The sequence below is a fragment of the Furipterus horrens genome, unplaced genomic scaffold (genome assembly GCF_987537825.1).
Source record: "Furipterus horrens unplaced genomic scaffold, mFurHor1.1.pri manual_scaffold_4, whole genome shotgun sequence".
Classification (NCBI taxonomy): Eukaryota; Metazoa; Chordata; class Mammalia; order Chiroptera; family Furipteridae; genus Furipterus; species Furipterus horrens.
Genome location: NW_028327174.1, coordinates 41,772,871 through 41,797,662, shown reverse-complemented (window position 1 = coordinate 41,797,662; position 24,792 = coordinate 41,772,871). Strand labels below are relative to the sequence as shown.

Here is a 24,792-nt window from a genome sequence, read left to right as displayed (position 1 = left end):
AAGTAAACCAATAATATGTGGCCTGTGTGCTGTTAATTTTAATTCTTACAATCTTTAATTTACTTAGAGTGACTGATGAGTCACGGAAACGTCTCCCAAGAGTTGCTTCCTTTCCATTCCTGCTGCCATCATTCTTCTTCAGGAAGTTGTTTCTTTTCCCCAGACTATTAAAATATTCTCTGTTCTTCACTTGCTAGCTTCTACACAAAGGTTGAGTTGTGTGATTTTCCTATTACATGCACTTTCTGTGTTTCCCCTTACCAAGGTGTTCAGTGATACCACATTCAGAGTCTTTTCTCATCCTGTCCAGACACCCGGTCCAGTCTCCTCTCAGACGTGGACTTGAGGCAAAGCGGATACTTTGCTAATAATCTCCAGTCTCTCATGTGGACTCGCAGTTTCCACTGCTGTTGATGCTTTCTTGAACTGGAATCAATTATTTCTTTTTTGAGTTCCCACACTACAATTCTTGTACTTTAATTTCATTCTGCTTATAATTATTTAGGCTGTGCATGTCTGTCTCTGTCTCCCCTACAAACTCTAAGAGGGCATATTTGTTTTATCATTGATTCTCACAAAATCTTACTGTGTGCTTTGCACATAGGTTTTCAATAAATGTTTTCTGCCTGATGGACAGATTAGGAAATGAATCTGTATACTTATGAATTTGTTTATGTCTCTGTCCTTGAAAATATTAGTTTATATACACAGAGTATTAAAATTACTCACTTTCCAGTGCAATTTAATAAAACATTTTTATCTTAGTTCATAAGCTAAGACTTACTAAACTAGTTTATATAAAGTTTTATTTGGAGAAACAAGAAACAAATAATTTCAAATTAACTTTGTCTCCAAGCAGAGCAAAAATAGTTCTAGAAGTGGACATTTATTAGATTTCCTTGTTACTGACAATTGGCTCATTTAATCTCAGATAAATAATAAGCAAGCAGAGAGAATTTTTATGTATGATATCCTAAATAACATATCTAAATACAGACATAAATGAATACATCTTTAACTTAATGAAGATTTTTATCTTGGGAAAGATATTTCTAATAAATTACTCGGTGAACTGAACTGATAAAGTGCAACAGGATATGAAGCTTTCACTTGTGAATCATCTAGGATAAGAAGAGCTGTTTCGTGGTGTGGGCTCTTTAAGAAGCAATAGGTATTTATCTGTGAATATGCTTTCCCTCTGTATGTGCTTCATCGATTTTAATTTTGTGCCACAAAGTGGTAAAACAAAGTTTTAGAAAAGCTTAAATTCAAGTAGAAAAAAGTGTTGAGAATGGGAAGATGGAAGAGGAAACAATGCTTTCTGTACAAGGAAAAACAAAAACAAAAAACAATCAGAACTTGTTTTCATGTGTATAAGTAAAAAGTGACCAGTTTATTTAAGTCACTATGCATAACTTATGTCATTTCTTACACGTGTGTGGTTATAAGAATTTGTTGGATTGCCTAAATAATTTCCTAAGTGCTTGTAACACAGCTGAAGTATCTAAGTGCTCCATTGATTATGTTTAACCTAAAATGATGTCCTGCCTGATTACATCAGATCTTTCCAGAGACACTGACCTCAATATTGGGTCTAACTATAAAATTAGAAAAAAAAACAAAATTATATAGCCACTTTATTTCAATGAGGACAATGAATGGATGAATTTGTTTAACACATACTGCTGCTAATGATGTTTTATGAATATTTCTAGCACACATAGAAAATGCTGGGATTTAAAAAATGAAATTATTATGTGATCGTGTAATTTTCACTTTAGGGGTATGGTCTAAATCAGCTGTTCTAAATGAGGGTCATGATCATCAGAACTGCTTCAGAGATTTTTCAAACTGCATATGGGCAGTCCTGAAATTCCAGTTTGCTTCCCTACCAGGGAATAAGTAAGCGGTCCCCACCATTTTATCTATGCCCCCAATACCCAAGTAGACTTCCTGCCAGTTGAGCCTCACACCCTGATCTTCTTCCTTTTTCACTTCTACATTTCCTCTTTAACATGGCTGACCGCTCTGTTTCCGGCTGGGTCCAGGCCTGTCTGACTTTGGCAGAGACCGTGGCACAAGTTCACTGACCCTCCCAACCTCATATCTTGCTCTGGGCAACCTTCGCTCTGCCATGAATCCTATGCGAGTTCAAAAAGGGAAAATACCATCATACTCTTGCTCTCTTGTTAAAAACCCTTTAATTGCCTATGTAATATGTCTGATCTGGTTTTTCAAGCCCCGTCTTTCTCTCCACGTCACACTACCCTGTCCCTCTCCCACTGTTCTCTCAAGACTGTCTCCTAAACACTAAGCCGTATCAGACTACTTGCATTTCCTGAGAGAACCATGATGCTCACTCCTTGTTCTTGTGGGAATAATTTTGCTTCAGTTTCTTAACTTACCCGATGGCTTCTATTGATGGTTTAAGCATCACTCTGACTGTAAAGACTTCGCACGATTCTTCAGATAGAATTGACTACTCCTCCTTTTCTGTAATCTGTAATGAATCTATTAACATGTTCCATATTTTGCTGCACATACTTGTTTACAAATCTGTCCCATTAATGGAATTTAAGTAATCTAGAACCAGAGTTCATGTGTTCATATTACAGTCAACCTCTTTTTCTATTACTTCGTAGCCTAGTGTTTGTTGAATAAATATTTGAAAGTATTGGACAATTATTAAATTATAAATTCCCATAGGACAGGAACTGTGTCTTGTTCACCTTTGTTTCTGCTTTGTATTTAATCTAATATTTTGTATATAGAAAGTGCTTAACAATGATTTATTCAATGTATAGTTGATAAAAGGAGAGTTGAACACTTCAGAAATTTGAACATGACTAGAAGACAGAAATACAGGAAAGAGTGTAATATCAATTAACTTGAAAAAAAAAAACAGTTGTATAAAGGCAGGATGAGGGAGACATGACTGAATGATTGTCTATGCCTCTTTTACTCTTATTTCTTAGGATTTGTAGAACTACATGTACAATAGGTTCATAGTTGTTACTGAGGTTTTTGTTTTTGTTTTGGACCTAGATGAGTATTTTTGAGCCAGGGACAAATCCCTAGTCTAATCATTTGGGACAAGGATAACAGATACATACTAGAAGATTATTTTCAGTCTCCCTATTTCAGCTGGTTGGTCATTTATGCTTATAAACAAATTTCCTTTCCAGATTAATTCCTTCTCTTTAAATTATGTTGTTGATTCTGCAAAGCTCAGATGGCTCTTAAGGACATTTGAATTGTCAGTGGTTATTGATCCAAAGGAATAACAGAAAATATTACTTAAAATATGGAGGACAAAACACCCCCACAAAATTCTGCCAACCTAGCCTTACCTTTATAGACATATTATTTTTCTCATTGGCATAGCCTTTGTAATGATTGATTAATCTTAAAAGGAGCTGAATCAAGACAACCCTGCTTATAAATTAAGATTATCTTTTGAAATATTGAGCCTGGAGATGTATGATTTTTTTCCCGATATAGAAACAGTATATTTATTGCTCAACAGCTAATAGAGAAATAGTAATATGACCAATATATTTTGGGACAGGGTAGTGTTAGCGTTCAGCTTTCTACTTTGGGGTGGACCTATAGGAGTCATCAGCTCATAGTTTTTGGACAAGTGATTGTCACCTGCAAACACCATACATCGACTCTGGGAGAAGTAATAAATTTTGACAGACTGCTAATCCGGCTAATTGTTTAAAATATGTGCAAGCTCATTGCCCACCGCCCTGTTAGCAAGTGAGCTAAAAGTGATTACTGCTTTTAGAGTAGGCAGGAAAAGGGATTAAGGAAAACGATACACAATCTGAAGTGTTGTAATGTAATTAGCGTAATGATGTAATGTATTAAGGAGCAGATTACAAGGTTAGAGATGGAAACATCTGGATTTAGACTGAAGCTCCATATATTACCAACTATGAGAGTTCAGATAAAAAAGTTAATTTCTCTGTGCCTTGGTTTATAAACAAAGATAGAAACTACTTCTCCTATAGTTGCTATGGGGATTAGATGTTATAACATCATTATAAAGTATTTAGAAAGTTCCTGTCACTTAGCAAGGAACTCTTATTTTTATATGGGCATTCAACAGAAACAGTTGAAAAGCAGTGGACCCACGTCATGAATATAGTGAAGGCTCTCTAAAAAAATATTATAATTGTTGCAAAAGTGCTACAGCTCATTGTAAAAACACGCAAAGAAACAAGCAAAGCAACATTGAAAAGGACGAAGGAGAACATTCAAATCATCCCGAATTCAACCCACTGGTAGATCATACCAAACGGATATCTCTCTGTGCATTTACTTAGGCATATATAAAAAACATGTATCATTTATATTCGTTTTTTGACGACTAGACAAAATAGACACAGTTTTTTTCCTTGAATATTCCACTTCAGGTGTTCTTTCATACTGGAACCTGGCTTCTGGTCTGCAGGCCTTGTGCTCGCCGTCCCCAAGCACAGGACCTCTAGTGCACCTCTCTGAGCAAAGGACCTCAGCTGCCCCCCCAAAGAAATCCCTCCTGCTTTCTCTGCTGTGTCCACAGAGCCCTCACTTCATTGTTAAGCTGTCAGTGTTGAGTGCCACTGGGAAGTCGCAGTAATGCCCGCCCTGTGGCCTTGCTGCCTGCTGTCCCTACAGCTCAGCCAATTGCCTCAGGGGCTGGTGTCTGTTGATTTACCAGGGCTTTGTGGTTCTGTCTTGTTAGCTCTTCCCCTTAGGTCAGTTATGTTTCTGACTCTGGGCTGGCTCCATTAAACATCTTCATAATTTCATCATGAATTTCTCTCTTTAATGCCCCCAGAATATTGTTGCATCTGCCTTAAGGTGCTTGCTCCTAAAAGCACAGAGAGATGGAACTTGATGAAATGTGTAGAGCGTATTACGTGCCTGTTTTGAGTCCCTGTTGGCAGAATTTGATCCTCGACTTGCTTTCACGGTAACGTAGGATATTGGGGTGAGGTTATAATGAAAGAGAGCTGCATAGCCCTCACATACTTCAGCAATTGAAGGCAATAGATAATGACCAAAAAGTATTAATTGGGTAAGACAATTATTAACTGTTGAAGCTCAGAAAATTACTGACTCATATATTCATCATGCCTCCAATCACTTTACTGAATTACCTTACTAATTTTGAAATATTTTATTAGTTAATTCTCTTATTTATTTTTAAGTACAAAATTAAATCTCCTGCAAGTAATAATTCATTTTTTTCTCTTTACATTACTATCATTTTTATTTTATATTGTATTCCCTAGAACTTCCAAAGTGATGCTGAATGATAACATTATTTGCAGTTTATTTCATTTTGTTCTCAATAATATAGTCAGTCAATATAACAAGTATAAAAATAAAAATTAAAAATTAATCAAAAACTTCCAAAAATGCACTGCGACCATTTACTATTCTTGTAACTTTGGCCACTTTATTTAAATTCTCTGCACTTTATTATCTCATCTGGAAAATGTATTCTGATAATAATTGCTACTTGCTAGGATTAGGGTGAGGGTTAAATGAAATGATTTTTAAAAGTGCCCAGCCAAGTGCGTGGTACCTGGTCCAGTAAATGACTAGCAGGTGCAGAATTTGTGAGATAGGTTCCCGTTGGGTATGGTGGGGCACAGAGGAGAAAGTAATCAATTCTGCCTGCCCAAGGCACAGCAGTGGGGCAAGGGTGAAAGAGCTTCGTATTTCCCAGAGGAATGAGTTTGATGAGGAAATTTCAGGAGCAGAGTCTGTATGATATGCAGTATGGATGGAGGTGCAGCTGGAGATAAAGCTGGAGTCAGAATGTCACAGGTATGTAGTGATATATTAAGGAATTTGGAGTTTCTGAAGGTAATGGGTTTTATAACAAGGGAGCCATTTGGTCAGATTATACTGTAGAGAACTTTTCTCTTGGAGGCATCTTGGTGAATGAACTGGGAGACAGGATGCAGGAAGACTAAGAGCACTAAGGTCTGGGAAGCAGTTGGGATTTAGAATTAGAAGCCAAAGAAGGGGATGCATTAAAGGAGAGGGAGAGAGAAAAAGGAGGATGACTCACGGGTCTCCCTTGGAAGATCGGTGGGTCAGATAGTGTCGTTATATTAGTTTCCTGTGGTTATTGTGACAAATTATCATGAATTTGTTGGCTTAAAGCAACAGAAGTTTATTTTCTGACAGTGCCAGAGGCCAGAAGTCTGAAATCAACATCATTTGGCTGAAACGAAGGTGTAGGAGGGCCGCTCTCCCCTCTGGAAGCTCTAGGGGAGAATCCATCCATTCCTTGTCTTTTACAGCTTTTGGTGGCTGCCGGCATATTTTGATTTGTGGCCACATCACTTCAGTTTTCAAGGGCAGAGCTTAGAAATCTCATTCTGCCCTGTTTACTGTTTGTGTCAGATCTCCCTCTGTCTTCTTCTTATAAGGATATATGTGATTGCATGTAGGGCCCACTCAGATAATCCAGGATAATCTCATCTCTCATTTCAGGATATGTTATTTAATCATATCTGCAAAGATCCCCACCCCAAAATAAGGTCATAAAATCATAAATTCCAGGGATTAGGACCTAATATGTTTGGTAAGGGGGGGCATTATTCTGCCTTCCACAGTTGCTATTTCATTAAGATAGAAAATAGAGGAGTTACAACATGGAGGAACAGATAGTGAGACGAGTTTTGTATATATGTTTTAGATTTTTAAGAAGACCATATTTTGTTCTCAGTCTCTTTTTATTCTACTCAATTTTGTTAACATAAATGTTATGTTTCTTTTTAGCTGAAATCAGGGACTGGTTCTGTATCTTTCTTTTAACCCAACAATAGTTCAAACCAATGGGTTCTTCCATTTACCTTAGTTCAGGCAAACCAGAACTCTGACATGTCAGATTAAAAAAAAAAATGCTTGGTTTCCTTTGAAGGAATTTTCAAGAATATCAGTCATAGGTGAGCACTTGAGGAGAATCATAAATGTTTTTATTGTTAATTATCTTCCCTTCAAAGTTCTTTTAGTATCTAAACCAAATTCAACACATGCAAAGGTTGAAACATATTTTTATCATTGACCTTTTTAGGTCAGTAGTACTAATTAATAAATACTTTAAGTAACCCATTTTAGCAAAAACTAAGACTATCTTAAAGTTTATTTTATCCTTAGTGTTTGTGGGGTAATATGTACCATGTATGGTAAAATTTTATTTGTATACTCGGGCTGTGAGAGGAAGCTCTTGAGCTGATTTTTTCATTTATTTGTACAGCTTCAAATCTGAGAGTCTGTTCTTATTTTCCTGAAAGTCAGATAACCTTAAGTACTTTCCAATGACTCCATTCTTCAAAATTACTTGGTATCTTAGATTCTATCTGACTTTGACTTCTCAGTAAGCTTCAGTTTCAAATACTTTATCTTTTTAAATTTTATTTTAAAGCTTTACTTTTCTCCTGTGCACAATCTGTTTCCCCTTGCCATAGAAATTGTAGTTTCAGGAAAAATATTTTTTCCTTAACTGTGTATGCTGAATTTCCAGAGATAGTGTTTATTTAATCAATAAAATAAAGAATGAATAAATGAAGGGATGAAGTTTTGCATTCAAATTACTTCTAGATTTGATCAATTTCCTTTCAGTTAGTTGGTTAAAAGAAGTTTTTATTTTATTGTCTTTATTTAAAAAAAGAACATTTGAAAATCACTTTCTGTATGTGTGTATTTAAAAATGTTTACACACACACAGACCTCCTCCTTGCCCTGCCCGAGAACTTCCAGATTCCAATCCATAAAACAATATAATGGCAAAGTAAGGGCCCTGGGCATGGTGGCCAAGTGACATGGGGCTTGTGTCCAATCCTAGTAAAGCAGTCACTCTCAAATATTTCCAGTTAATGAATTACATATTACGGCCAAGGCCCTAAGTGCCCCCTTCCTCTTTTACACGTCTTTCCATGACAAAACAGGTTGCCATCTCTAAAGTGTAAAAAGCTGGTACCTTTGCTTGCATACTGAAAAACCATCCATCCATTCAGCAGGTGCTTTTGAGACCTTGCTTCTGTGCAAGCCTGTGCTGTGCTAGGTTCCACAGCTGCCCAGTGATACTTGTGAACACCTTGCAGGTAGTTTGTGGTCCTGAGACTACAATGAATAGCATGTAAATAAAAGGCCCCTGATATTTCCTAAATTTTGAATTAACCCAGAATCATTTTGCTTATAGATACAGAACAATTTTCAGGGACGATTATATGATGCAGAGATGTGGTTCTCTGTCCACATGTGGAAAGTTTATGCTGGGCAGTGTTTGTAAAATGATAAAGCATTGTTTGACTCTTTATAATAGGTCATGCTTTGGTTTCTGTGGAAAATTAAATAGGAAAATTTTTGTTTGGCTTTATGTATAAGCTATGTCTTTCTTCTTATTAAAAATTAAATAGAACAATTCCACCAGGTATAGCAGTAGGCTCCTTTACATACTGTCTAAGTTCAGTTGGCCATAGGTAGCAGTGCTTTTTTTAGACATCACTTCATGCTTTCAATTTGAGGACTTATTCCATAAAACAAGTATATTGTAGATATTATTAAGTTAGCAGTTTAAAAGGTCATAATGTGATTGCCTTTAACCTGAAACTATCAGATTTAAAATTCATAATACATACCAACTATATTTTCTTTGCTAAATTGCATCTGTTAGGATAATGATATTTGCTTTTCCTTTAAAGCATTAAAAAAAAACTTGAATATTTATCACCCTAACAAAGAACAATATTTATTAGGTGATTTTATTCACTAAGTAGGAGTTAGAAGCAGACCTGCAACTTTAACTGAACTCACAAGTTACATTTACCTTAATAGATCATGTCATAATGCTCATTTTACATAAGAATTAGAAGTTTTAATTTTCCACTAATAAAGTGTCATTATATATAAATATAACAGAAAAGGAAACTTGAGCTAGATACCCATTTACATTATTTTAATTATACAGACATACCTCTAAATTGTTTTCTTTCTAGTATATTTTTAAATAGTTAAAATCAGAGTTAACCTTTGTACCTAATTTTTCAAATTTAGTTGTAGCTGAATCAATTTGAGTTTATTTTTAGCTTATTGTTCCTTATTCCTGTAATTAATTGTTATTTTAAATACCACGCAACATTGCTATTTAGTGATTTCTGTGAGATTGTCTTCCTAGTAAAATTTGTGTTTCTTGAAATAAAGGACCATGTCCTTAATATTTATTTTATCTTCAGAAGTGCTTAGTTAGATCTCAGGCCTAGAGTATTTGCTTGAAAAATACTTGCAGAATTGCACCAAAATTTAAAGAGAATTGCTATTTTCCAGGTAGAGGAAGACAAACCTGAGATATTTTAAGGGCTAACTGGCTACTCAGTATGGGTCTTGGAATACCAGATGAGAATAAAAACTAGCATCATCAAGAAAACTGTAATATTCATTGTTGGCCGCTTAGCACAGTTCTGTATTAATAACTACACGAGAAACTATTTTAAAATCAAAAGGTGACAAGCATAAAATCAGAGCAGGGTTATCAGATGAACTAGCTGACTATTGTCATCAAGGGAGGACAGCTTGATGCAACGTCAGTCCCTGTCATAGGGACTGATATCTATGAGGATTGAACAGAAACATTGGCATCAGGGAATTCTTTCTCCTGGATGGTCCTGGAAAGATGTTACTAAATTCTTGCTTATCTGCTTCTATTTCAGGCTTCCTACAAAATAACGCCTTTTTTGTTAACCTGGTATTTATTTCTTCATGCAGATTAGAGTTTGATTGACCCTTGGCTTTTTAGTTATGCTATTTCAATTGTATTTGTTTAAGCCCACAGTCCAGGCCCTTTTATTGGAATTGGAGGATGAGTGGGTACTCGAGCTCAGGCATTTCCCAGATCATAATTTTGATTAGGTTATTTCTTCAGGTGAATTTTCTAACTCATACAATGTATTTTTTCGTAATTTCTTTTCAGGAATTTGTTCTCTTCCTCGTGTTGGCTGCATCTAGATTTACAAACTAGAAAGACACACTCAGGATTTTTCACCTAATAAAGTTTAGCATCATGAAATAAAGTTGTAGACATCCTAGCTTAAGTAAAGGGCACCCAGTGGAGGGAAGGAGTAGCCTTCCTATATAAAAGCTAATGCAGGGAGTATGTATGTGAGTATGCTGTTTTTTAAAGTGCCTCCTATGGAAAACAAACATATTTTTCTACTAAGTACAGTTAAGTTTAGCTTCCTATCCTAGTTCTTTCTTTTTATCCTGTAGGCAGTATCTTTGTTCATGTTAGTCCATGAACTAGAATTAACCAACTTCACAGAAAAATCAGTTGTTTCTTCCGGGCTTCTCCAGACTGTGGCATTTTGTAAAGAGCAGGGAAGTCAGACTGAAGGAGTTGGCTGCAGTGGATTACTCTGTCCTAGGTTGTGTGCTCACATTCATTTACTCAGCGAGTGTCTGCAAGCCTCAGCTTACTTTCTTTGTTTTATAAAATGGCCTTCGCAGTAATACCGATCTCATTTTACTTAGTGTGAACGTGCTTTGTTTCTAAGGGGATTTGGGAAGGTAAAAATCTTGCATTTCTTTCAAAAACCCAAACTGGATGATGTGTTTTGATAATCACTGGCACTTTGCAACATTATATATATATATATATATATATATATATATATATATATATATATATATATATACACACACTGGTCCTGGCTGGTTTGGCTCAGTGGATTGAGCGTCGGCCTGCGAGCTAAGTGTCGCTGGTTCGACACTCAGGGCACATCAGAGAAGGAAAACTCTGACTCCAAAAAACCTCCGCTGCCTTGCGGCATACCTCTTCAGGGGAAAGGCTAAGGGAGTAAACCCCGACAGAAAATCCGGAGCTGGAGTCCCTAAGGCGGTTTGACGTTGCAGTCAACACCGGCAACTCCTGCGGCGCACCTGAAGCCAAGCTGTATTGACTCCGTCTTTCCCTTGGACCCTTCAGCTGCGAAGAGAGGGGGGGTCTGCTGCATGGGCAACAGCAGACCCTCCATATCACCCCGCCCAGGCTCTGTAGCTTCAGCTTCACTGGAGAGGACACTCCAGCGTCATCGCAAGATGTCGATTCAACACGGGAGGAGACAGATACCGTGTCACTCCCGAGTCGGACTGCACAACCATTCTCGGTGGTGCAGATAGACTCTTAAGAAGCTACACCATCGTCTCTCAAGACGGACGGCTGCCGATACACACACATAATTAAATATGAAAATATGAATATAAATATAATTTTATGCACACACATATACCCATATATATATAATATATAATTAAAGAATACTTGTCCTTCCCAAACATTAAAAATTGTATGTTTGGATAAGCAGTCTTTGGCAATTAAATCTAGTGAGAGATGATCTATTCTATTACATTCATATGACCAAAGTATAGATGAAATTTACCATCAGACAGCAATGGGAAAGTTAAACGATAAATTTCAGAGATTCAGTTATGAAGAGTTGACGGAGTTTTCTCATCATATAAAAGGTCTAAGACCTTTTGTTTCTATTTTTGACTTTCCATTCTGTGTTATGAATCAAAATGGCTGGAAGGAAAAATGTGACCAGTAAAATCTGTGATTAAGAATATCTACCTTTTCATTGATATAAATTCATTATTTTATATTTGTGGTTTAAAAATTAAAAAAAATTTAAATATGTGTATAAGATAGTTATTGAGTCCCAACTACACAGCAATTTTTCCCACTGTCATTTCTCCTTGATATTTATGAACTATGAAAGAAAGTTGAATTACATTTTTTTAAGGACACTTATTGAACAAAAACTAGAGACACAGAAAGGGCTGGAGAATTTCTTCATAAGTGGAGAATTACTTTTTTTGTAAATATTTATCACAGTAATTTCGCATATGAAAGTGTTTTAATTTACTGTTTACCAACCATTGCTGCAGTCATGGTGTCTGCTTAGGGGATGGAAAGATTATTTTGATTTCTGACTAGTGGTCTTTGAATCTTATTTAATTCCAAATATAAATATGTCTGGCATTATTTTCTCTTCTTTCTAGAATATTTCAAGACATAGTCTCATTTTTTTGGTATGTGCTGCATTGTTCTGTTGACTATTTTTTTTCTAAATTTCCTCAGTGTACCATGATTTAATGGAAGCAGTAATTCTGAGAATCTGAAATAAGACATGATATGAGACTGATGTGAAAACAGAAGGCCTTTCAAATACCAAGGGCAATACATATAAATGCACATGAGTAGCAGTCTTGGTGGAGGAATAAGACAGCTTAAAGGTGGGACTCTTATAAGTATTAAATATAGAAATGTAATTTAGCTATTATAAATTATTATCAATTAATGGAGGATGAATATAGGCACACATTGAACTTTTAAAATCATTTAGACATCATTTTGGACAACCAAGTTTTTAAAAAAATGTTATAGCTTCAAATGATCACTTTTTAGAAAAAATTAGTTTTAGATAGATTTTTTATAATAATTGACCACATTATTAATCAGAGCAGAGTGAACTTAACTTTTTTATTACTCAGGATTATTATGAGCATAAAGTATTAGGACTGCATGCTATCATTGAGTTAAAGAGGATAGTCCAATACCAGAGAAATTCAGACTCCCCTTTTCTGATTTTCTAGTTTTATTCTGTTGTAGAGGTGGCATATCTATAAAAAATAATAAATAGGTGCTAAAATGGCCTTGTCTACCTTTTTAATCTTTTCCTCTGCTGGGAAGAATCTTCAAGCAAGATCTGTACATTCATCTTAAATTCCCAAAACATAATAGCAACATAAAACTCATCAAGGTTGTTGATGTCACACAAATGTTAATAGATGGTGCTTCACTGTTGCCTTCTAATTGAATGGACTAATGTGATCATGTGCTCTGAATCCCAAACAATTTTGCATTAGTAACCACTCACTATTCAACTCAGGAAACATTTTTGAGCGTCTATGTACTCATTAATGAAGGCATAAAAGGAAACCTAAAGCAGTTAATTCTCTCAAGGCAATTTTAATCTTAGAATATGGAAAGTCTTGTTATCAGCTAGCTGCAGTGTAAAGCTGAACAAAAGTACCCACACCTGACTCCCCAAATTCCACTGATGATTTTTTAATAGATGCAGGCAGGTCTGTGGTGAGTTTTTATTTGGTTGTGTGCGTGTGTGTGCATATATATATATAAAATGCATATATAATATATGCAATATATACACATTTATACATATATGTATATATTTATATAAATATTTTGGCCCTATATTCATCTAACATTTCCTATTTTATTCAACAGAAATCTTCTTGACAGAGACACATTTTCTAAATCTGATCCAAGTAAGTATCTATTTACTTGCTTTTGAAAGTCCACTTCCTTTATTTTCTAATTTTGCAAAAATTGTATGAGACTCATAGTTCTTATTTAAATATTTGTTTTAAAGCTTAAAAAGAAAAAAGGGGAATGGTCTGAAGGCCTGAATGTTCATCTCTGGACAGTACTCTGCCTCTAGAGGAAGTCGCTTAGCATTTTGAGAATACAATGAAAGCTCAGATGACCCCAATGTAAGACAGTTTGCCTTTAAAATTGCAGCGTCTTGAGATGGCCTGGTGGCAGAAATTATATTTAAAACACAATCGTAATGGACCATGATTCTAAGTGATTTAGTCACAGCGTAATGCTCCCCCCCCCCCAGTTTTTGTACATGAAAGCAGTATATAAGGTATATGTAACTAAATGAAATATATAATGTCTTCTTGTATGAGCTGAATTTTTTATTTCTAATTAGAAATTTTGAAAATTAGAAATAACTTATAAATAATAAAGATAGTTTGAATTAGAAAACAACAGAATTAATGCATGTCAGTTAGTGCTTATAAATCTTATAGTATTTAGAAGCTGATACCCAACAGCTCTCCATCTCCACAAACTGTGAAAAAAGAAATGTGGTTTAATTACAGGGGAAAGGTTTTAAAAATCTTGAGATGCTCATTAGGAAATGGCATTATAATTTGTGGGTATTAAAATTTCCTGTGGCTCATTTGGACATTTTTTTTTAATCCCTCAATCTTTACCCAAAGCCCTTAATCTCTTAATTTACAACTTTCCTTTATGGTTGACAGGATTTCCTACCTGTTTACCAATATAGGCATACCTTGAAGATACTGTGGTTTTAGTGTCAGACCACCACAATAAAACAAATATTGCAATAAAGAGAGTCACGTGGATTTTGGGGCTTCCCAGTGCATATAAAAGTTATGTTTACACTATACTGTAGTCTATTAAGTGTGTAATAGCATTATGTCTAAAAAATACACATATCTTACTTAAAAAATACTATTACTAACAAATGCTCATCATTATCTGAACTTTGAATGAGTAGTAATCTCATTGGTGGAGGTCTTGCCTTGAAGTTGGTGGCTGCTGATTGATCAGGGTGGTGGTTGCTGAGGGCTGGGTGGCTGTGGCAATTTCTTAAAACAAGGCAACAATGAAGTTTGCCTCATCAATTGACTCTTCTTTTCATGAACAATTTCTCTGTAGCACACAATACTATTTGATAGCATTTACCCGCTGTAGAACTTCTTTCAGAACTGAGGTCAAGTCTTTCAAACCCTGCTGCTGCTTTAACAACTAAGTTTATGTAATATTTTAAATCTTTTGTTGTCATTTCACCAGTTTTCACTGGGGGTAGGTTCTATCTCAAGAAACCACTTTCTTTGCATCCATAAGAAGCAATTTCTTATCTGTTGAAGTTTTATGATGAGATTATAGCAATTCAGCCACATCTTCAGACTCCACTTCTAATTCTAGTTCTCTTGCTATTTCCACACATCTACAGTTATTTCCTCCACTGAAGTGATGAGCTCCTCAAAATCATCCAGGAGGGCTGGAGTCAACATCTTCCAAACTCCTGTTAACGTTGATATTTTGCCTTTGTCCCATGAATCACGAATGTTCTTAATGATCTAGGAGGGTGAATCCTTTTCAGAAGAATTTCCATTTACTTTGCTCAGATCCAACAGAGGAATCACACTGTACAGCAGCTATAGCCTTCCGGAATGTATTTCTTAAATAATAAGATCTGAAAGTCAAAATTCCTTCTCAATCCATGTGCTGCAGAATGGACGTTGTGTTAGTAGGCATGAAAACAACATTAATCTCATGGTATATCTCCAGCACAGCTCTTGGATGACTAGGAATCTTTTGTTTGTTTGTTTTTTTGAAGTAGTAGGTCTCAACAGTCAGCTTAAAATACTAAGCAAATCATGTTGTAAACAGATGTGCTGTCATCAAGGCTTTGTTGTTCCATTTATAGAGCACAGGAAGAATAGATATAACATAATTCTTAAGGGCCCTAGGATTTTGGGAATGGTAAGTGAGTATTGGCTTCGACTTAAAATCACCAGTTGCTTTAGCCCCTAATGAGAATCAGGCTGTACTTTAAAGCTTTGAAGCTAGGAATTGTCTTCTCTCTAGCTATGAAAGTTCTAGATAGCATCTTCTTCCAAAATAAGGCTGTTTTGCCTATATTGACAACCAGCTGTTTAGTGTGAATGCCTTCATTAATTTTCTCAGGTAGACCTTCTCAATAACTTGTTTCAGCTTCTATATCAGCACGTGCTGCTTCACCTTGCCCTTACATCTTATGGACTTGGCTTCTCTCCTAAACCTCAAGAACCCACTTCTGCTAGCTTCAGACTCTTCCTCTGCAGCTTCCATACCTCTCTCAGCATTTCAGAGAACTGAAGAGAGTTAGGAACTTATTCTGGATCAGGCTTTGGTTTAAGGGAATGCTGTGGTTGGATTGATCTTCTGTCCAGAAACTAAAACTTTATATCACCAATAAGGCTGTTTTGCCTACTTATCATCTGTACATTCACTGGAATAACACTTTCAGTTTCCTTTAAGAACTTTCCTTTGCATTAACAACTTGGCTAACTAGCACAAGAGGCTTAGTTTTTGGCCTGTCTTAGCTTTTGACATGCCTTCATCACTAAACTTAATCATTTCTAGCTTTTGATTTAAAGTGAGAGATGTAAACTCTCCATTTCACTTGAACACTGAGGGGTCACTACAGTTATCAATTGGCCTAATTTCAATATTTTTGTGTCTCAGAGAAGATGGAGGCCCAAGGAGAGGGAGGAAGGTCAGGAAATGGACAGTGGAACAGCCAGAACACACACATTTATCAGTTAAGTTCATCATCTTATAATTGACACCCCCAAAACAATTACAATAGTACCACCAAAGATCACTGATCAAAGGTCACCAAACCAATCAAATAATAAAGAAAATGTTTGAAATATTGAGAGAATTACAAAATGTCACACAGAGACATGAGTGAGCAAATGCTGTTGGAGAAGTGGTCCTGAAATTCTTAGCACAGGGTTGTCACAAATCTTTTATTTGTAAAAAATGCAATATCTGCAAAGTACAGTAATATGAAGTATGCCTATATTGAAGATAGGAGTTGAAAAAATTAAATACAGTGTATAATTTACTCTAGGTTGTCCTTTCTATGATGGCTTTGAGCACAGTAGGTATTTAGGAAAAACTTCCAACTTATGTCTAGTAATATACTGACATGTATGAAACTTAAACTATAGTTTTAAAATTTATCTACATCTGTAGTATTATGTAGAAGACAATAGTAAATAATCATATTTTTATGAACCAAGATTTCTATATAAATAAGTTCTAGAAATCTGACATAGTTTTTTTTTTTTATTTCTTTATAAAAATATCAGTCATTTGTTGATTTACTAGCAATTTTCTTGCAAGAATGTAGGGATGGGACTTAGGAATTAATTTTGATGTTGTTTTTAGACAGTTGAAAAATTAATTATATACATTCATATCTGATGTTTATAAATGACATTTATATATATTTTTTCATCTTTTATAGTTTGTGTCTTGTATGTACAAGGAGTTGGAAATAAAGAATGGAGAGAGGTAAGAATTAAAAATTTTTAAAAACTCATTGTGCTGGAAGAATGGTATGAGTTACATTTTGGTGCAGATGATACTTTCCTGTTTTTAGTTATTTTAAGTCTTTCTGAAACCAAAGATTGAATTTCTTCTTCATTTTGTGAAAAGTAACCTTTGTGTTTTATTTTTAACTATCCTGAATATTTGGCTGATTTATGACTTTCCTGTGGAATATTCTAGCCTTGAAACTTGTATTTTCCTTAGTCCAAAGTAAACTTAATGTGTGGTGATTCTTATGTAATTGAAGTCTGTGGACTCAGTCTCACTTTTAGAGGTCAGCTGCAGATTTTCATAACTACCACTTTAAAGGATTTAAAGTGTGTGTGTGACATCAACTATCACCAGCTTTTTGCCATTTAATAACCTATTATTTGGAAATAAAGTAGAAACTCAGTTTCCTAATACAATTATGCTTTAGTAAAGTAAAAGCAAGGAGGCAGAATTTCTATTTTAGTTCATTTGTTTTCTAGTATATGACTATTCAAATGGAAGCATGAATGCTGGAGGAAATGGTAACATATTAAAATAAAAGGCCTTTCCATCTGCTTGTAGTTGCTGGTTACCTCAGGAATTTAGTGCATTGTTTTAATGAGGTTACAGTTTCTGGTGAGATATCCCTACTGAGATTCATTCTATTTATTGCCACAGATTGTTTTGCAGTCAGCCATTTTATAGCACCAATGTGTCTCAATCATAAAATAGAGGGTAAGAATAGATCATTTCAATTTATTCTCAAAACTGAGAGAATAAACCAATTCGAAAAGTGTCTGTACTGATAATGGGTAGGTGGAATGCTGAGCACCACTTTCTTATCTAATTGTTTTTGCACATTCTTGTATTGTTATTCAATGTTTACGTGACACTCTACATATCCAAATGTAAAGTCACCATGCCGGCTTATTCTTTGCTCCAAATGCAACTGATAATCTCACCAGCCAAAATGTCAAACTGCTATTTTTACAGCCATCCTTGACGTTCGTTCCTATACCTTCCTCATTTTATCAGTTATCCAGTGTTATGAATTCTTTTTCATAAAAAAATATCTCAGATAAGCCACCTCCTTTATTCAAATCCATGATCTGTGTTGTCTTCCTGTGAGTTGGTGTCCCTCTCTCTTGTTCCTCTAATTATTCTTTTGATTGTTTTCCTAAAATTATGCTTGCTTTTGTTACTCTTCAGTTCTCTTTCTCAAAGGCCTGGGGCAATTCAGTGGAACTGCTGACTGACCATAGGTCAAGCTAGATAGGGATGAACATTTACCAGGTGTGTTTAGAAAATAACAATAATCGAGGGACAAATAAAGAAACTGAGATAAGAATCCATAGGTCCAGGAGTAGGCATCTTGACCAATGCAGATCCCTAATGATGAGGCTTTCCTGTTGCCTAAGCAATGAGATACAAATTTCTCACTTAATTTACAAGGTCTTTTGTAATAATAATGACTAGTGTTCTAAGCCTTTTAGATATATTGACTAATTTAATTTGCACAACAACCCTAAGAGGTAAATAGTATTGTAATCCTTATTTTACACATGAGGAAATTGAAGTTTAAGTGACTTGACGAAAGTTATCCTATTGTAAAAAAACAGAGTAGAGATTTCAACCCAGGCCATCTGGCTCCAGAGTCTCTGCTATTAGACCACCTTGCTTTGCAGAATACTTATCTGATCCCAACCTTTACTTTATGGTTTTATTAATGGAAAGACATTCGATAAATTGATATTTGGGGCTCTACACTTATTTTTTCAAACTTGCCTCCAACGGAACAACAATAGGAGAGGGAGGCTTACTATTTAAGCAAAATGGCATAATTTAAAAATATAAACAAAACAATATTTTACACGTTATTTTCTTAGAAGGAATAGAAAGTATTAGTAAGAGGAAATAATACTCAGTGGGGGTATAAAAAACAAAGTAGATGTTGAAAAGGTGATGAGAAATAGGACCCAGAATCATATAGAGTAGTTAGAAGCAAAGGGACGATATTGGGAGATACCAATTAAGAGGCAATTTCAATAGACAGAATTGCAAAAGAATTAAACTTGTTAAAAACTAAAGAATAATGTAGAAAAATACAAAGGAAGTGCCAGATGAAAGAGGCAAATTTTTTTTAGCTAAATTCCCTTGCATTTAGCAGTCAGTTGAGCATGCTGGGGCAGGCCCAAGATAGCAGAGTAGGTAGAAGCTATACTAACATCTTCCCAGGGTCAAACTGGAATTACAACTAAACTAAAGAAAAGTCATCCTGAATCTCACAGAACAGTAGCTGGAGAGAAGCCTTATAATGAAGGACTACAGAAGAAATCACTTCACCACAACGAGAATGCCACCTACCCTGGGCTCCAGCAGAGGCAGAGCAGAATGCACTAGAGACATGTGAGGACAGTCAGGGATTGGTGACTCTGGGGAGAGAGCCGAACAATCAGCCACCGGGATCCTTGTGCTGAGTCATCTCCATAAGGCAGAAGCCATCTTTTTGAGGCAGAGCACTCTCCTCCAGGTGGCATCAGCCTGAGGGGAAGCAATGGCTCCACCTGCAGGAATCCTTCTCGCCCCACCCTGTGGAGCTTAAGCCAGGTTACTGAGTACAGCTGGATGCTCTTTCAGTCATTAAGCCTAACAGCAAGGGCAGATCTCTGGGAGCTCTGACACTTTAGCTGACCTCCCCCAGGCCTGGTGTTGGTTATAGCTGGCCTGGGTGCACAGACCTAGTTATTTCTGCACACAGCCAGGCCTAGCAGAGGAAACTACAAGCTGTGGATTGGGTGGATTGCTGATAACTTCAAACAGGTTGCCCAGGGCCAGTCAAAGGTAGTATCTGACATAAGGTTGCACCAAAATCCTTGCAGTTTTATCTAAAATATATAAACAAATACAAAGAAGCAGCCAAAATGGGAAGACAAAGAAACAGGTCCCCAATGAAAAATAGGAGAATACACCAGAAGAACTAAATGAAATGGAGGCAAGCAATTTACCAGATGTAGAGTTTAGAATAATAATTATAAAAATACTTAACAGCATGAAAAAAGACATAGAAAGTATAAAAAAGGACCAATCAGAAGTGAAGAATGCAATATCTAAAATAAATAAGATACAGGAAGGAATAAACAGTAGGTTAGATGAAGCAGAGGGTGAATCAGTGATTTGGAAGAAAAGAGAGAAAAAAAATACCCAAGCAGAGCAATAAAAAGGAAAAAAAATTTTTAAATGAAGAGAGCTTAAAAAACCTTTGGGACAATATGAAGCACAATATCTGCATCATAGGACTACCAGAAGAAGAAGAGAGAGAGCAAGGGAATGAAAACCTAATGGAAAAAATAACAACTGAAAACTTTCCTAATCTGGTGAAGGAAAAAGACACACAAGTCCAGGCATCACAGAGAGTCCCAAACAAGATAGACTCAAAGAAGACTACAACAAGACACATCATAATTAAAATGAACATGCTGGTTAAAGAACAGGGGGTGAAAAAATGAAATACACTATGTATATTATTAAGTCACCCCAAACCATTTAAGAAAGACAGTTTCTGTATCTTGAGAGACAGTATGATATACTGATTAAGTGAGTGCACTTGACTTCTCAGTGTCTCTGTTACCCCCTCTGTAACATGAGGAATGATGGTAATGATTCTAACTCCCGTGGTTTTTGAGAGGATGAAATGTAAACCACTGATAAGGATTATGTATCTGGCACATAGTAAGAACTATATGATTAAGATAGATTGGGACTCTTAAGAGATCAGAAAACTTCTATAAGCATAACAAAATTAGTAGGTGGCAAGTATGTAAATTCCTGCACTATAAAATTCTGTAAAATTCATTGCACAAGCTGAGCAATTGATGGGAAAATGACCTATGGGATTTACTTGGCATCTAACCTAATAAGAAACTGTGGTGTTACACAGATGCTAAAAAGCTAATGCAATCTGAGGATTCATTGATGGATGTGCAGTGCTTACATCAAGGAAGATAATGTTGTTATGTTGAGCTATATGAAATTGTCATTTTCGTAGGTCAAAAATGGTTGTGTTGGTAATTTCATGTGATTCAATCGAACACTATTGTATTTTGCCTTGGTGGGAACAAATCTAGAGTGTTATTTTGCAGTTCTACATTTGAGACCACTGAAATGCCAAGTATATATTTAAGGAGGGCTGCCGTCTTCAATACCAGTATGGAAGCTGTACCATTTCAATGGAGGAATGAAAATGCATAGACTCTGAATATTCATAATAATTGGCTTCCAATTCTTAAAGTATTTGCATTTAGAAATGGGGGTATACTTACTTGACATTGAAAAAACAAAAATAGGGAAACAAAAATCTTGGTACAAAGGATGGAGGGAAGAAGAGGCATTATTTGGTCCACTGTGAAGAAGACATTTGAGGTATTTAGAGTATCTCCCAGGAGAATGGGTTATTTTTAGAACTGTATCCTGGGGCTCCCGTGGTTGTCCTGTATTCAAACATGTGTCAGACTGATTCATCAGGTAAGAAGTTGCACTTGATTAGCTCCGATTTCCTTGTGAGTCTGGGATTTTATGCTAGTGCAGAGTTCAGAAAGTTTTCTACTCATTTTATCAGTTCACTCAAGTATCTTTCAAGTACTGAACATTATTTTACAAGATAATAGCAAAAACCAGTATATTAAGGTAGGGGAGAAAGAGACTTTCCTTTGTCCTTCTAGGTTCTTTCAGTTGGTCTAATAATCAAATAGACATGAAGCAGATAAATACAAGAAACTGTCTATATTTAGTTACAAATGTACACATGGGAACCCCACATACATGAGAGAGTTAAAGACCCAGCATACTCGAGAGGTTCAGAGACAGAAAGGGAAAATGCAGTATATGCGACATTCCAACTAAGGATGAGGTGAGGCACCTTGGGGCTTCAGAGAGAAGGAAGGTCATTATAGGATGATAAGAAGCACACGTGTTCAGTCATTAAAGTTTTTCTTGCCTTATAGATAGTACATAAAAAGTTTTTTTTTTTTCTGGTGCTGATTCTTATTATGGACAGGGGCCCTTATTGAAATCCTGTAAGGGAGTGCTAAAAGTTTCTTGTAAGCCCACATGGTCTCAGTTGCCTTCAGCTCAAAATAATCCACGTGCCTCAGTGCCTCACCTTGTGGAAGACTGGTTTGAACTTGTTCAGTAATTAAATACTCTCAAGATATTTGGAACCAAACAAGTAAGACAGTATTATGGACGCTTGATTAATCACTTTAAGCATATCCATCCATTTATTAATTTAATCTATATTTACTGGGTGGCTATTATGTAGCTGTAATGGTGGGTAAAATTTTAAAATAGATAATATTTCTATCTCAAGGAGCATGCAATATAGTTGAAGAATTTTCCAGGGCCTTCATTATGTGTATACAATCAAGTTACTGATTTAGGTATCAACACTACATCAATAATACAATGGTTGTGTTTGTTTTTGAATATAGATGTATTCTTGAAAAATCTGTAATAAGTAACCACATGATTTTATGTTCTAGGAGGAATTACTATTTTATAGTAAGGAGGAATAAAAAATTAAAAGGAGTTAAAATGTGTTGAAATAAATGCTCCAAATAAAGTGATAGAAAGATTATTCAAATTTTTTCTACAGCTAAAATCGGTATTTAAAAATTAAGTCTGACACTATTAGAATTACTTGTACATCTTCAAAAAATTCTGTCTAATGATTGTGAATTATCAGAAGCTCTCAATGTAATGAGATCTTTTAAAACTAAAATTATATTTTAGTGCATAATAATTTTGGAGCTAGAAATGATACTTAAGTGCCATGAATTATGAAAATATGAAAACCTTTTAGTGGCAAGTGGAAATAGCAAAATAACATCTCTAAGGATGTGCACTTGACTTTGAGAGGTTCTGAAAATGTTGCAGTTGACTACTTTGAGTTATGTTTTACTTACCCATTGGTAACCTATTTTGTGAATTATTTTTAAACATTTAAAATTTCCTAAGCTAGTATGTGATGAAAGAGCAAGCTGAAGTTGTTTATAAGCCATAGTAATTATACTTTGGAGGCAAATCTGCTGCCACATGCTGATTTATTATAGTTTGACACTGTCTCTGCTTCTGTACCATTTCATCGACATTGAACTATTTTAATATTTATTCATCTCCATACTGAGTAATGTATGTACCATATATAAACACACACATATACAGAAGGGATAAGATGATTCCTCATAGCTCATTACCTACTAGTCTTTTCTGATCTTCACAACTAGAATTTCCTCCTTGCAGCTTTATCGGTATCTTTTTCTGGTCCTTGTCACCTTCTACTTAATGTCATTCAATAAACATCAAAGACTTCTTTGTGAACTTACTTTCTTATTAGCTTCATTTTTTAACTCAGGGCTCCTTAAAGGTCAAGCTCCAACACTACAGCATTTAGAATAGGGCTTTATTTTTAGAAGGTGCTCAGTTAATATTTGTTGAAGGGATAAATTTGAGAATACTCTCAAATATGGGTACACGCTTTTCATCTTTCAGAATTTATGAGTTGGAAGAGAAGAATCCCTTTAGATGATTTGGCACAAAAGTCAAATTTCTCATGTGAGGACATTAATGTGATATGCTAATTAGTTCTGAGAACCTAATGCTTGTTCTGCCTTATACCTTGAATGACATATTTTGGAATTTGAATTAAAGGATTTGTTGCAACATGCTATTTGCCTCTTAGGGCTTAGGGGATATTCATTTCATATTCTCCCTTTTGTTCCGTAGGAATATTATAGTGAAACATCTCAAGTTATTGATACAAGACAAAGGAAGCCCCCCACAGTCTTTAGGCAACACTGTTGCTAAACCATTGAGGGTCCTGTGAGGCTCCTGACACTGTCTTCATTGTTGCAGAGCAAGGGAATATTTTTGTTTGGTTTGGTTTTCCTTTCTCTTTTTTTAAAAAGATTTTAATTACAATATACTGTCGAGCATTTGCTCTGTACAGATTTTATTCCTTCAGTAGACATTTGGAGAATTCTTACTATAGGTGTTATGACTTCTCCACTGTGACTGATTGAGGGGATTGTAACAGAAGACGTTTGATGTTCAAAAGCATGTGATGAAAGAACTTTGTAGAATCTGTGGAATGTTTGGTCAGTCGTAAGCATTACTATTTTAGTAAAAGTATGTTGTGTGCCCCTAAGGAAAATACTATATGCACTCATTTGGAATTCCAATGTCAGTCATACTAGTTTTGGAAAGAGTACTGCAAATTGATCTTGACAATTGTTTTGTTTAAAAAAGGACATAAAATAGTTTTACAAATATTCCTCACCACCCATAATTAGAACCTGTGGCTTAATGTAAATTGCCCATAGTTTATAAGGCTAAGTTGAAGCCTATTAGCTATAGCAATATGCTGAGATGTCCTGGCATTGCTTCTTTCTTCTCAATGTTTAAAAAATTAAATTTATTAGGGTGACATTGGTAATGTCATCATATAGGCTTCACAAATACATTTCTATGCTATGGGACCTGTATACTGCATTATCTCCTCTCTATTTTTATTTGAACTGTCTCATATCACTAGTTGGTCGAAGCAGAAGTTGTGTAACACTCCTTAACTTCCCTTCTCTAGCACGGGCCCTTCAACTCTTTGCTGCCTTTGCATCCTGCAATAATACCAAACAATAAGTTTTTGTATTTTATCTGCTGTTTGTGGTTCTCAGGAGTGTTGGTCAGTTACAAGTGTCTCCACTTGGACTGGAAGCAGAAGTTCTCATGTCTGATAATAATTGCTGAATATTGAATAGGAT

The 24,792-nt window shown here is 35.5% G+C and overlaps 1 protein-coding gene across 1 annotated transcript in view; it reads left to right on the top strand.

Moving 5' to 3' along the window:
• Positions 1-24,792, top strand: part of CPNE8 (copine 8) — a 170,925-nt gene that overhangs the window by 12,476 nt on the left and 133,657 nt on the right. The window contains exons 2-3 of the mRNA XM_090273007.1: positions 13,316-13,356; positions 16,926-16,972. Of these exons, the coding sequence (XP_090129133.1) occupies positions 13,316-13,356; positions 16,926-16,972 (88 nt within the window). The remainder of the gene's footprint in view (positions 1-13,315; positions 13,357-16,925; positions 16,973-24,792) is intronic.